General features: G+C 37.0%; 1 protein-coding gene across 2 annotated transcripts; it reads right to left on the reverse strand.

Moving 5' to 3' along the window:
- Window positions 1–6026: 6026 nt before the first annotated feature.
- LOC145054800 (CBL-interacting protein kinase 2-like) lies at window positions 6027–8257 on the reverse strand. Of its 2 annotated transcripts, none has more exons than XM_079003058.1 (2): window positions 8031–8257; window positions 6027–7662 (listed from the first exon to the last, which is right to left on the reverse strand). In XM_079003058.1, exon 2 carries the CDS (start codon window positions 7461–7463, stop codon window positions 6144–6146), a length of 1320 nt encoding a protein of 439 aa, XP_078859184.1. In that variant the 5' UTR covers window positions 7464–7662; window positions 8031–8257; the 3' UTR covers window positions 6027–6143. The 2 variants fall into 2 exon arrangements, with proteins under 2 accessions (XP_078859184.1, XP_078859185.1); XM_079003059.1 differs by having other exon boundaries at window positions 8012–8257.
- Window positions 8258–14992: the final 6735 nt, after the last annotated feature.

Consider the following 14992-nt stretch of genomic DNA (forward strand, 5'->3'; position numbering starts at 1 on the left):
TTGTAATGTTTATCGTTTATGCTTTATGGTCTGTATCGGAACATGACATCCCGAGTTTTGATTATATAATGAAATGCATCTCTTGATGAAATGCTTTGATAAATATTATTTTATCATGTTTTGTTTTGGGAACAAATTCCGCAACTCTTTCAAATCAAAAGGATTTACTCTGAAATTATTTAAAAGCATAAATGAAAATCGGTCTTTTCTGGCCGAGATTTTGGGGATGTCACAAGATACACAAGCAATACCTCTGACAGTCTATTCATAACACCAACTCTTTATCAAGAACAAAAGGACCACCACACACCTTGCCTATAATCCCCATCCATCAATTCATTACGAGAATCATTCTCAAATTCCAAAGGCATCATTCTCATAGTCAGAATACATTTAGGATAACAAAATCTTTAGTTTCCATGCTCACCTGAAACAATCAATCAACATCTAACCTAAATAAATACAAAGAAAACAGACCCTTGATCTCATCTATAGGCAATCATACCACAAGAATCCTCTTGTGTATTCCTACATTGCCATACTTGTCGCCAAGAACCGCAATTATCTAGCCCCATGTTGGGTCAACCTCCCAACTCTGAAAATTACATGTCTGCTTTCTCTTTCCACCGAACGTGGAAAGTTGGAAGTGCATAACCCCCAAATAAGATAGTGACATCCCAATCTATCTACCAATCACTCAGCTTCTGTCTGTAATCCTCGAGCTGATCATCATAATCGCTACCTTCTTGAGTACCGCGACTCAATTGGCACTAACTCGAGCAAGGACCTTGTGACCTCAAAATCAACTAACTCACCTAGGTCTGCACCATTTAAAATCCATACTGATATGGCCACTAAGGCCTAAGCAATCACTAGACCCATCGCCAATCTAAACAATCATTACCAATAATCCAATAAGGACAGAAACATACTGTAGTGAATCATGGTGACAAACCATGCCATCTACCCAAACCAGATCCTTAAAATCCCTGAAATTTTCCTTGATTCGAGTATGGATCATGTGTTTTTAGTAATATGTGCCCAATACTACCTTCCACACCTATACGTACTTTCTTCAAGAACCATTTCGGATCCTCTAAGTATCTTCTCATGTCCACTATCACCCGATCCAACAACATATACCCGCTCTCAAATGAGCACACACTGCTAAATTCGTAGATTCTCATTCTCATATCCCTCTTCCGAAGATGCTCTCACAAGCACATTCTAACATTCTTCCTAGGCCGCCCTAGGGTTCCCTTCACACCACTCTCCGCTATCAGCTGTAAAAGAGACTCCCTCTAATACCTTCTAACTACCTCATGAATACAGGTACATGCCACATGCACTAAATAATTTTTCGACTGCAAGGTCTAACAATACAACGGTTGGACTCAAACAAGAGCTGCACAATAGAGTTAAACCTAACCTTATAAAATTATCTAATCCACGCAACATGTAACTTAATGTATTCTCTTTATAGATAGCTAATATTATTGGAGGTCTCTACAAGCACAAAGCAAGCAATATTCGAGCATCGAGTAATCTAAACCAGTAGATCGCCTAAACAGGCCATTCTATCCAACATATGAAATCCATACTAACATGCAGTTCCAAAAACTTCATCAATAGGCATATAAAGGCATCTCTAGCATTCTATCATTCAATCCTAAGCAGATCCTTAGCCCTAATATAGCATGCAATTCTCATATACTCCTACCAAAATAATAAACATAACACATGTATGACTATTTTTGGAAATACTTACTTGACCTCGACTGACTGCACACATTGCACCCCTTTTCTTAGAACACCTTTCTAGAAAATCATTTTCTTTTAAAAAGATTTTTGAAATCTTCAGTTTGAGTTCAGACACACCTGAGGGTGTGCCTCAATCCCTCAAACCAAGGCTCTGATACCAACTTGTAACATACAAAAAATACCTAGTAAAATTTTCATTTTTAGATAAGTCAAACCATTCATCCATTAACCGAAAGACAATAAGAATATAAATATTCTCAAAATATCAAAGTAATACGTAAACATTCAATGTAGAATAAATCTGTAGGGGATGCGGTACGATCAAGTCAGACCCTTCCTTTTGAGACCAAAAGTACCTAAAACATTTTAAACATAAACCATAAACACAAAGCTTAGTGAGTTCCCCAAAATACCACATACCATACATACATATCAGCCTAAATCTGTAACGGGTATATTTCACCCTTTAGTCCATTCTGACTCCCTAAGTCCCTTCTAACTCACTGAGTCCCTTTCGACTCCCTTGGTATTTTTCAACCGGTAGGAGTCTATTTCACCCCTACATCTAAGCATACAACCATATTAGCAAGAGTCACAAAGACAACAATCACATACATGCATGCATGTCAGTAAGTGTCACAAGGACAACTATCATCCTACAAACATAATCCAGTGGGTCGACATTGGTGCCTTCGACACACAAGTAGAGTGAAGAGAACCACCCCAATCCGAAGATAGCCAAAACTCATTCACATGATGCTTCTATGAAAGCCTCTCACACTGAACCAATCAAAACCAACCCTACTAAATATTTATAGTAATAGCCCATCATCAAAGTCCATTTCTTATTCTCTTTCACTAAGGGTAAAAGACCATTTTACCATTCCAAGGCTAAACCCACTCAACTTGGCCTAAAACCCAAAATGACATATTTCTAATCTTGGGAGTACGCCAGGCGTACACCATAACTAAACCCTGCATATCTTGAATTAATAGAAAAGAAAATGGGCATAACCTGTCATTCCCTACGTACGACTGGGTTACACCTACGTAATCCAACTGGTGCCAAATCGACTTTTTATGTTCTTAATACCTTATGATCTCATATCCAACTTACATATCTGACTCTAAAGGACGTCTAATGTCACAAAGTTCCTGACTTTATGACTTTGCATGGCTAGGTAGAGCCTAAAACCAAACCCTAGTTTCATAACATCACAAAATAACCAACAATTCAGGATGGGTGAAATGTAACCATTAATATCCAATTTTTATGCCATAAGAACCTCAAAAACACCAAGAAATGCTAAACCTAAGCCCTGGAGTATCTTCTACTCACAAGAACCAAGTCATGGGACCAAAAGTATGAAACTTTCTAAGCTAACTAAGATCTAAGTAAGAGAATCATAAAGGTTCAAGATTTATACCTCCTGAAGCTAATAAAGATGATGAAGGTTCTTGATCTTCAAACTTCAAGCTCACTAAGGCTTCTCCAACAAATTCCTTCTTCACAAGAACACACAAAAACCACATTAAGGCCTTAAACTCTCAAAATGGGCTAGGGTTTTGAAATGAATGCTTTGGGGAGAGTGGAGACTGAACATGAAGAGGCCCCAAGAGACTTAAGGAGTTTAAATAGAGTCTCAACCCTAAAATTTAGGGTTTTAGGTCAGCATGAGTATGCCCTGTGTAATCCTTATGTACGCTCATTGTACTTAGTAGGGGCCCTGGCCACCTTTAATTATCTATGCCTTGCGTACACAATATTTACACCCTACGTACACAATATGTACGCCCAACGTAGATCAAAATCTCCAAAATCCCATTTCAACTTTAAGCGTCTATAACTACTTCATTTCAACTTCGATTTCAACGTTCTTTAAATGCATGGAAAGGTATCGAAGAGCCCCACAATCCTATGCAATTACTTTTGGCTTAACGTAGATTGAACTAAAGCCATAATCTATGTAAGAAGTTCGATCTATAACTTTTCCCTTTCTACCATTCGACTCTAAAACACAAACCAACGAATTTGATCCTATAACCAATATTATCAACATTCAATAGGGTCTAAACCCTATTTCCATGAAGTACAATGCCTTTACTTGATCCATTTATTGTCCACAATCCTGAAATAAGAAACTTCTCAAAATAGGATGTTACAGATATTCTAATATGCCTAATACAATGTGAAAGCAACTTAATAGTAAGATTCTAATAGTAACATTCTAAAATAGAATTTCATATATATCCTTACAAACTTTAAATGCTACTTCTATATCCTTATAAATTTTAAAACTACATATACATTTATTTAAAACTATAAAATTAACATCTATATCAAAATCCTTATTTTAGTTATGACTAGTTGTGAGACCAATGTATTACATGAGTTAATTTTATAAAAAAAAATTAAATATAAAGATCAAAATATTTGAGAACTTTGAATTTATAAGAAAATAAAAAAAATAATGAATTATTATAATTGAAATGTTTTTATCTTTTAAATTTAATCAAATAATTTTAATAAATAAGCAAAAAAAACTAATGAGCTTTAATTTGAGAATTTTAAAATTAAAATGTAAGTTCATTAATGAAATTGATATTCATTTATTGCAATTATTACATTAAAATATTATGTACAATTTTAATAAAATAGATAAAACTCATAAAATGATATGTGGAAAAAAATTTAATTCAAATAACTAAAAAATAGCATTTGACAAATTAAATGAGAATGTGACATGTAGCGAAAAAAAACTTTTATTTATTAGAGTAAATTAAACCAATTTAATATTGAAAAACTTATTTAATAAGCAAGATTAAACTCGTTGCTTGTCTTTCTTATTAGATTGTAAAAATGTTTTATATTTGAGTTGCTTGAATACCAAAACATATCAAAGGTTATCTACCTAATAATAGTAATGTTAATAATAAATCTAATAATAATATTCTAACATGCCTAATACAATGCGAAAGCAACTTAATAGTAACGTTCTAAAATAGAAATTTTATATATTCTTATAAACTTTAAAATATTATTTTTATATCCTTGTAAATTTTATAACTACATCTATTTAAAACTATAAAATTGAAATCTATATCCAAACCTTTATTTAGATAATGATGATTAAATCAATTTAATATTGAAAAACTTATTTAAAGCTCAAGTTGTGAAGCACGTTTAAACTTTTTCTGGTGACATAAAATGTTGACATTCTTAAGAGCCACTGAAGACTCGGTCTGTTACTTTTTTTAGTTTTGTTTTTTTATTTGTGGCAACGATGCTTTTAGTTTTGGACGTTTGGGTCTTATTTTTATTGTGAGTTGTCCTTTTCATGCAAAAGTTTGGTTATTTATCAATAGTTTATTAGCAGAAAATTACATATACGACCGTCTAAATATTTAATTAGGTTTCATCCTCCTTAAATTGGTTTCATTCTAATCTTTAATTTGGAAAGATAGTTTAGTAATATGATATTTGATATTATAATTGTTATCTAAAGGTTATTTATTAATATTTAAAGTTTGTGATGTTGATACTATAATTATTATTTATAATTTATGTGATAGTACTAATATTGTTGTTATTGTTCTAAATATATATTTCTATAAATTGATTAACATTGTCATATACATATATTTTTAATTTATTAATACAATACCTTAAATATCAATGTTTGTGATTTTAGTATTTTTATAAAATATAACTATTAGTGATTTTAGTGTTTTAAGGTCCAAATTTTTAGTTTGTATCTAAAATGTAACGATTTATACAAACTTAATTCGACAATCAGTGGGAAATCAAGCACCATGACACAAGTTTGAATTTTATATGTTTCAGGAATTCAAACGGGGTGACCCGTTGTTACAAAAAAAAACAAATATATTAATATTTCAATTTTCAAGATACTAACAGTATGTTTTAGTGATTGAAATTGTTAAAAACATTCTTATTTTTATATATTTCAATAAATTAAATCAATACATAAATCGATAATAATATATGAATAAAAGTTAGAAAGGAAACGACTATAGCTAAATTTCTTAAGCAAATAAAAACATATTGTAAATAACTTTTCCTTTACATTGGACATTATTAGAATGATAAAAAAAATAGTAAAGTGACATTGAGGTTTTTAAACCCGTTGAAAGTTCTATACCAAGAGGGCTAGATTTTCAATTACACAATCAAATAATCATATCATACATGTCACATTATATATCTACGTTCTACAATGTGAACAACTTTTTAGTAAATTGCGTGAATTGAATTAATTAGTATCCCATAAATCAGAAAAAATGGATACAAAAATGAAGTACTCTTTGTTAATTCAACCTTTTATCAACCAACAACTATAACTCCATAAATTTTATCTTTGCTATAAAACACCATTAAGGGCCGGTTTTATATGCCGGTTTACAATCTCCCAAAACCCGAACCTATCATCTCCCAATCGATTTACCTCAATGATGTGAAGATTAGCTGTAATCTCGTGTATTTCACAATCAAAGGCTAAACCACCATTTATGCCTTCTTCTAATGCTTCCATTTTTAACAACACTCCGTTGTTTTTCATCACTTTTAACTTCCAACTCTTGGCTATGTCTTCCAACTTCAAAATTATAGTCCCACGTGTCTGTCCTGACATGAACCTCACTTCTTTCTCATCTTTAGCATTGCGGTAGAACAATCCCGACAAGTTGACTCCTCTTGACAATGAAATGATATCAAACGCGTTTAAGTTATCATCTTTTTCCAAACTGTCTGATGTTCCTTCTGTTAGATATGTGGAATCGTTGGGTTTCTCTACAGGAGAGCCCTTAAATGAACTAGACCGGTTTTCTAAACTGTCAGAAACCATTTTGTCGGTTTTTTGTGGTTCAGAAACCAAACCAGTTTTAAACCACGGGGTTTCCAATATTTCGGCAATGGAAACCCTGGTTTCAGGGTTTGGATCCAAGATCTTTGTCACTAAACTTTTTGCTTCATTAGGGAACGAATTTGGAAACTTGAATTTTCCCATTGTGATCTTTCTATACATCTCCATGAGGTTAGAATCATGAAATGGAAGAAAACCAGCCAAAAGCACAAACAAGACCACCCCACAAGACCAAATATCCGATTTTTCCCCATCATACCCTTTCTGGTCAATCACTTCAGGAGCAACATACGAAGGGGTACCACAACTTGTATGAAGCAAACCATCTTGCCTCCTTGTTTCATCCAAAGCACTCAAACCGAAATCTGAAACCTTCAAATTCCCTTCATCATCTAATAACAAATTCTCAGGTTTCAAATCCCGATGGTAAACTCCCCGGCTATGGCAGAAACCAATGGCACTGATGAGCTGCTGAAAGTATTTTCTTGCAGCGTCTTCTTTCAGCTTCCTTTTAATCAGCTTATCAAAGAGCTCACCTCCTTTAGCGTATTCTAAAACGAAGTAAATCTTGGTTTTGCTAGCCATGACTTCGTGGAGCCGTACTATATGCGGGTGTTTGACTAATTTCATCGCAGAGATCTCTCTCTTTATTTGTGTCATCATTCCGGCTTTCATTACCTTTGATTTATCTATGATCTTAATTGCAACACTCATTCCGGTTTCAAGGTTCCTTCCATGGTAGACTTTTGCAAAATTCCCATGTCCAATCATCTTCCCTAACTCGTAACGTTGCATCAAAACACCCTCTTTGGTATCCATTTACTAAAATCAACTTAAAAAGTTCTAACACGAATCGATATAGCCTAAGGTGAATTTCAAGGATTTGAAGAGATATGGTCAAAACACGTTTTTCGTTCTCTTACTGGGATTCCCAGTTTTATTTTAATGGACTATATATGATAATGGAGAGAATGAAGGTGAAGTGTTGACAGATACTCGAGCAAATCTATGAGTAGACCTGAAATGGAAAGATGAACTGTCAGATACATATTTTTAATCATGAAAATAAAAAGTGAAGACATATTCTTGTTTCCATCTCAATTTGAGCTGTCAATCTGTCATACATTGAAAGTCAAGCTACTCCACAATAACATATATTCATAATATAATATTCAAAAGTTCTAGTCAATTAGCCCAGATTAAACATCATATTTTAAGGAATCCAAGAAATTTAAACTCTAGATGAATTTGCACAAAGTTAAAATACAAGAAGCTTAAATTCATGGAAACATGAATCATCGAATACAAATATATTATACTAACTAATCAACAGAGATATATATATATGAATTGAAATCATTGAGTACCTCAAGAATCAAATATTACCTTCTGCGATTCGAACTGGGAGCTGCATATGGTGCAGAAGGGAGAGATATGAAAAGATTCGAAAACTAATACATGATACACAAAAACCTGATTGCCATATATAAAAAAATCTAGGAGATTGAATTAAACATGGAAAGTTTTTAAAATAACAAAAATAGGCCGAGTCCTTGAGATATGCTGGTGTTTCCTCACTGCTTCCTTCTTTAAAAGGTGTTGGTGGAATGATAGGTTTCTAAGTGGGTGTTGGACTCTTGTGTATTATATAAATAGAAATTAATTAATTAGTATATTAGAGCATTTACAATCGTAAACCTTTTCATCTGACACATTGACAAAACAAAAAAGGTAATGATTTCTACGTTAATTTTTTTTTACCGAAACCATAATTATAAAATTGATTAAATTTTTACGGTAAGAAGTCAAAATTATTAATCAATTATTTTAAATAAATTATTAATTAAGAGATATTTTTTTCAATTATATAAAATTATAATCGTTAATTTAAATAAATACGTGAAATTATATCACATTATAATTTGTATTAATTTTGTTTTAATTTTATTCTAAAGTTATTAATTTAATGTAAGTAGAGTGAGAAATTTAAAATTTGAATTTTGAATTTTGAATTTTGAAATGCAGAATTAATAGGTTGATCAGTGACATGCATTAATTAGGAGGCCTAATAGGGTGACATATGACAAAAGAAGAATAAAATATGCATTAATTAGGAGGCCTAATAGGATGACACATGTTAAAAGGAGATTAAAACTATTCTTTTATTAGAATAGGAAGATACAAATCAATATAATTACCAATAAATTTGGATAACTAAACAATATAGCAATTTTCTTGTCCCAAGTCTATTGATTGAGATGCGATTTTTTATTAAAAAGATAAAATTTCGAACCTTTATATGCATAAAATATTGTTGCTTCAATGCAAAAATCAAAGAAAAAACAACTAACCTTGTGCTTTTAATATTCCCCCTTTTACCCTTGGACCCAAAAATCAAACAATGACAACAACCAAATAATGAAAGTAAATAGAGAAAGAAACAAGAGATTTACGAGGTTCAACAATTCTTGCCTACATCCACACTAGAAGAGAGAGCCTTTTGTATTAGGTTGAGAAATTGACCTCTATATTCCCTCTACAATACGTGATGTTCTCTTAACCCTACCTCTCTTTACCGAGTATTACATAACAAAGGAACATGGACCTTTTAACTTGGGCCAAACGGTTGTGGGTCAATTAACTTAAGTTATTGGACTGACTCAAGCCGATTCAAGCTTATTGGGCTGACCACTTGAGTTGACTACTTACAGTTCTCCACCTCGAACATCATTTGATAGACCTCAAATTTTGGACGATACACAAAAGTGGACATTGCAGACCTTGATATGTAAATAACTCAATCTGGCTACGCCATTTGACCATGGTTGCCTACATACCCTCTTCTGGGATTAAGCCACCGTAGTTAACTTCATAGGGTGATAACTCCACCTCATCCTGACACCGCCTCATAAGGCCATTGCCCTCAAGGGCAATCTAAATATTAAGTAAATACAAGCAATGCTTAAATCTGCCACCCGATACCACCTTGTTTGAGTTATTCCTCCAATTTGAACTGTATGTGTTTTGAAATCTCGTGGGTCTTGGTTGACCTTGATATCCATCCATTGCATTAACATCTTCCGGTTCACTTCCAAGCATGGGATACTTATCCATATAATGCCCCGTCATTGCACAAAGACCATAAGCCATAAATTGTTGACCACTTCCCATTACCATTTGACTCAACATATTAGTCAAATCCAAGAGTTTTGATTACAAATGTTGGGTGTTGCTAACTTCACCAATTATAACATCCCAAAATTTAAGACCAAAAATTTTATTTTTGAGTTCAAGATTCATAAAAAAATTATAGAAAAAATCATCAAGTTATCTCATTTCATAAAAACCATATATCATATGTCTCAAAAGCATGTCATAAGATAGTAACAATGTCAGAGTACAAATCCCAAGAATCTCATATGCGGAAAATCATGTGTGTGTGTGATGCGCTGCTATCGTGTCGGCTCCTTTCCCTTCGAAGAAGAAGGATCTGAAACAAAAACTGAAAATCGTAAGGACAAAGCTTAGTGAGTTCCCCCATCATACCGCATACCATATAGTCACATAACGCCTAACATATCTGGGTGCTGGCCTCCCCTTCGGTCTCTTTCAACCGGTAACTACCTAGCATATATGGGTGTTGGTCTCCCTTCGGTCTCTTTCAACCGGTAACTGCGTAGCATATATGGGTGCTGGTCTCCCCTTCGGTCTCCTTCAACCGGTAACTGGGGACTATTTCACCCCTAACACTACCACATAATACCCTAGCATAAACATATAAATCATATACAGCCTAGCATATCTAGGTGCCGACCTGTCCTTCGCTCTCTTTCAACTGATAAACGCAGACAATTTCACCCCTACCACTACTACATAATAACATAGCATACTAGCACATAAAGCACAACAGATAGTGACATACCAGACAATTATCACAATGACAATCATCTCAACTATAATCAATACTAGTGGGCCGACATTGGTGCCTTCGACTCACTCCTACTGGAAGGTAACTCACCTCGAGTGTCGTGTAGTAGATGAATCGTCCTTGGCTCCTGGATCAACTCCTCTCAAACTCCTACACATAATTATCTCCTTTAATTCCCCTTTCACACCCATAACTACTTTAAGGGTCAACTTTGGTCAACGGTCAAAGTCAAAGTCAACAACCTCGTCAAAGTCAACATCCTGGTTGACTCAACTCGTCGAGTTGGTCCGTCAACTTGTAGAGTTCCATGATCCATAAAACCTTCGAATCCTGATCCTACTCATCGAGTTCTTTCATGAACTCGTCGAGTTCCTCCTCATACAGAGTTGGGACAATTCGCTCACAACTCGTCGAGTCCCTCCTTGAACTCGTCTTGTTCCTCAATCTTGATAACCCAAAACCATGGCCAACTCGCTAAGTCATCTCCTAGACTCAACGAGTTTGCTCGGTAACATAAAAGGTTGGGGGACCACGACCCAATTTGCCGAGTTGTATGAACAACCCGTCGAGTCCCCCCATAGTTTAAACCCATTCAGTCAATCCTGGTCGGGTTCAATGCTTCCAAACTATAGATCTGGTCCCCTAGGAATAAGTTACCACGTAAAGTTGCTAACTTTACGTTCATGCATGGTTTCATGAAGCTAATAACACCAAAACTAAACTCCTAAAGAGATTTAAGGCATGGAGAAGGGCCACGACTTAATAAACTGGCAAATTTAAGTCTCATAAGGCCATGGACATCTAGATCTAAAGTCATAACTCTAAAACTTGCTTACATCCACGAATGGTTCCAAAATAGGTTTCTTAAGGCCTAAACTACTCCATGAAGATATCTAGTAAATTAATAGTCAAGGTATATACTTTATACCTTAATAAGGCTGCTTTGACAAAGAAATCTCTGGATCCAAATCTTCTTCCATCAACCAAGCACTTCTAACATCCACTTATTCAAGGAAATACCAAAGAATCACCTTCTTATCACTCATGCACACTCAAAAGGCTCAAGATCACGAATTAGGGTTTTGCTGGACTGAGGGAGGCGATGAGGGAGGCCACAATAAAGTGTTAAGGTCCTTAAATAGGGTGTAAAACCCTGAAAATCAGGGTTTCACTCTAGTAGCCCTACTCGTCGAGTTGAGGCTCTCAACTCGTCGAGTAGACTTCAAGTCCCGCGTCCAAATTCCATTCCTACTCGACGAGTTTGGGCCTACAACTCGTCGAGTCCCCTTGCAAAAATGAATAATTTAATTTAAATTACATACCAGGATCCAGGCGTTACAAATCTCCCCACTTATTTTAGACTTCGTCCTCGAAGTCTTTTGCGTCTTGGACTAGCTCAGGGTAGTGTTCCTTCATCGCGTCCTCCGGCTCCCAAGTCCATTCTGAGCCCTTGCGGTGCTGCCATTGCACCTTCTCTAACTCGACCCTTTTTTTCCTCAGATTGTAACAACGTAAATTTTCCAAACAATTTTTCATTTTTAAATCACACTTTTAATCATCAAAACAATATCAAAATATAATGTATCCAATGTTATCATAACAAAATAATTCCCAAAATCTCAAACATAATCTCTATGAGTGTGTACGGATCATGTCGGCGCCTTCCCACGGTCCTCGCTAGTACCTGAAACACATAACACAACAGCTGTAAGCATAAATGCTTAGCTTGTTCCCCAAAATACCACATACCACAAATACGCCTTTCCAGGCCATAACTCTACAGGATCTTTCGATCCATATGTCCCAGGGGACTTCCGTCCCGAATCCTGGTAGACCTTTCGGTCATACCCGTATCGACCTTCCGGTCTGTAACCTCTTGACCTTCCGGTCCATAACCTCTTGACCGTCAGGTCCATAACATACATAACATTCATAACACATGCATATCACATAACAACATACAACTCATACATCTCATAGCATATAAGACCTTCCGGTCACACACAGGTACCCTTCCAGGTACAGTATAGTGAGAAGACTCACCTCAATGAAGTCGGATAAACTCTCGTGCTCGACGTCCCGACTTAGCCTCCTCCTATTATTCAAATAACATCCTGATCAGAACTCTCTCTCTTGATCTCATCTCTACAACTGGGTAGAAGGCCATTCTACCCTACCCTGATCTCTCCTGAATCAGTCTTGACCAAAACCCTAAAGTCAACGAAAGTCAATGGTGAAACTTTGACTCGACTCATCGAGTGCACATGGGTGACTCGGCGAGTCCATGCAGGATCTCTGAATCCTTTCAGCCTCTCTTGACTCGTCGAGTCATCCTTCCACTCGACGGGTTACCCCTGACACGAATCGTAGGGCAACCCCGACTCGACTCGTCGAGTCCATTTATGGACTCGGCGAGTTGCCGCCATGCTCAAACTCAAATGACCTTCTGAGGTCAGATCTGTTCCTCTAATCCATAGATCTAACCTCCCCAAGCTCAATAAACATGTAAAGGTTTGAACTTGATACTCATGCAACGTCCAAATGACACTACTTGATGATTTAGTCCCAAATACAACACTCTAAGTCCATTTCTTCCATAACCCAACATAAAGCAAGATGAATAACATCCTCTGGACCACTATGGGTCCAGAGATGAAGTCTAACATGATAAAGGACCTTATTCTCAACAAATCAACCCAATAAAGGGTATAGGAAACCCTAGATCCATGGATTCTTTAGCAAAATTGAAAGAGGGTTGATATGCTACCTCAAAGATGATGCCCTCTCCTTGAAATCGACAAATATGCAACCTCCTTGGCCTCCTCTAAGCTGGAATCAACTTCTTCTTGCAAAACAAACCCACAAAGGTCCAATAATGGCTTCTTCTCTCTCACAAACGCTCAGGCACTATTAGGGTTTCTCTTAAGGGTCTAGTAGCCGCAAATGGTGGCCATATGGGTCCTTAAATAGGTCCCAAACCCGAGAATTTAGGGTTTCATTAAACAACGTGGACTCACCGAATCCACTCATGAACTCGCCGAGTCCTTCATTAAATCAGACCAAAAATGCGCGATCCCACTCGGCGAGTCAGAGCGCCTACTCGCCGAGTTCCCCTTATAAATTCAATATTAAAACTTAGCATAGGATACCTGGGAATCCGGATGTTACAATTCTCCCCCACTAGAATCAGACTTCGCCCTCGAAGTCCTGCTCAACAAACAACTCTGGATGCTGCTCTCACATCTCTAGCTCCGGCTCCCAGGTCAGCTCGGACCCTTTCCGATGTTGCCACCGGACCTGCACCAGTGACACCTCCTTGTTCCTCAGAACTTTGATCTTTCAATCCCGGATCGCGATTGGCCTTTCCGCATAATTCAGACTTGCATCCAACTGAATATCCTCCGAAGATACCACCGCCGACTCGTTAGCTATACATTTCCTCAACTGCGGCACGTGGAAGGTATCATGAATCTGGCTCAACTCCGTAGGTAGCTCTAACCGATATGCTTCCCTGCCCACCCTTGCGGTCACCCTGAATGGACCGATGTACCGGGGCCTCAGCTTGCCCCTCTTCCTAAATCGGATCACTCCTTTCCAAGGACATACTTTCAGGAGTACAAGGTCCCCCACTTGGAACTCCAGCTCGGATCGCCGTCAATCCGCATAACTCTTCTGAAGACTTGGAGCCGTTAGTAACCTCTGTCTAACCTGCTGTATCTGCTCTATCGTCTGAAGCACTATCTCAGTGCTACCCATCACACGCTGCCGTACCTCTCCCCAACAAATGGGAGTCCGACACTTTCTCCCATACAACAGCTCGAAAGGAGGCATACCAATACTAGAATGGTGGTTGTTGTTGTACGAAACCTCAGCCAATGGCAGATACGTGTCCCAACTTCCTCCAAAGTCCAACACACATGCTCAGAGCATGTCCTCTAGCGTCTGAATCGTCCGCTCACTCTGCCCGTCCGTTTGTGGGTGGTAGGCGGTACTGAAATGCAACCTCGTACCCAACTCCTCGTGGAACTTCTTCCAGAACCTGGAAGTGAAACACACATCTCGATCAGACACGATCGATATTGGTACCCCATGGCGCGATACCACCTCCCTCGCATACAATTCTGCCAACCTCTCGGCAGAAGAGCTCTCACTGATAGCAAGAAAATGTGCGCTCTTTGTCAGTCGGTCGACGATCACCCAAATTGCATCGACACCCCTCGCGGTTCTCAGCAATTTGGTGATGAAATCCATGGAAATCTGTTCCCACTTCCATTGGGGAACCTCAAGCGACTGCAACTTGCCATGCGGACGCTGGTGCTCGGCCTTAAACTTGCGACAGGTCAAGCACCTCTCAACAAACCATGCGACATCCTTATTCATACAGGCCACCAATAATCTTTCTTCAGGTCCAAATATATCT

Source organism: Lactuca serriola, chromosome 5 (genome assembly GCF_051521515.1).
Source record: "Lactuca serriola cultivar US96UC23 chromosome 5, Lser_US96UC23_V15, whole genome shotgun sequence".
Classification (NCBI taxonomy): Eukaryota; Viridiplantae; Streptophyta; class Magnoliopsida; order Asterales; family Asteraceae; genus Lactuca; species Lactuca serriola.

What these genes read in the sequence shown, in the direction of transcription:
- LOC145054800 (XM_079003058.1), bottom strand. Translation starts at nt 7,463, where the DNA reads ATGGATACCAAAGAGGGTGTTTTGATGCAACGTTACGAGTTAGGGAAG.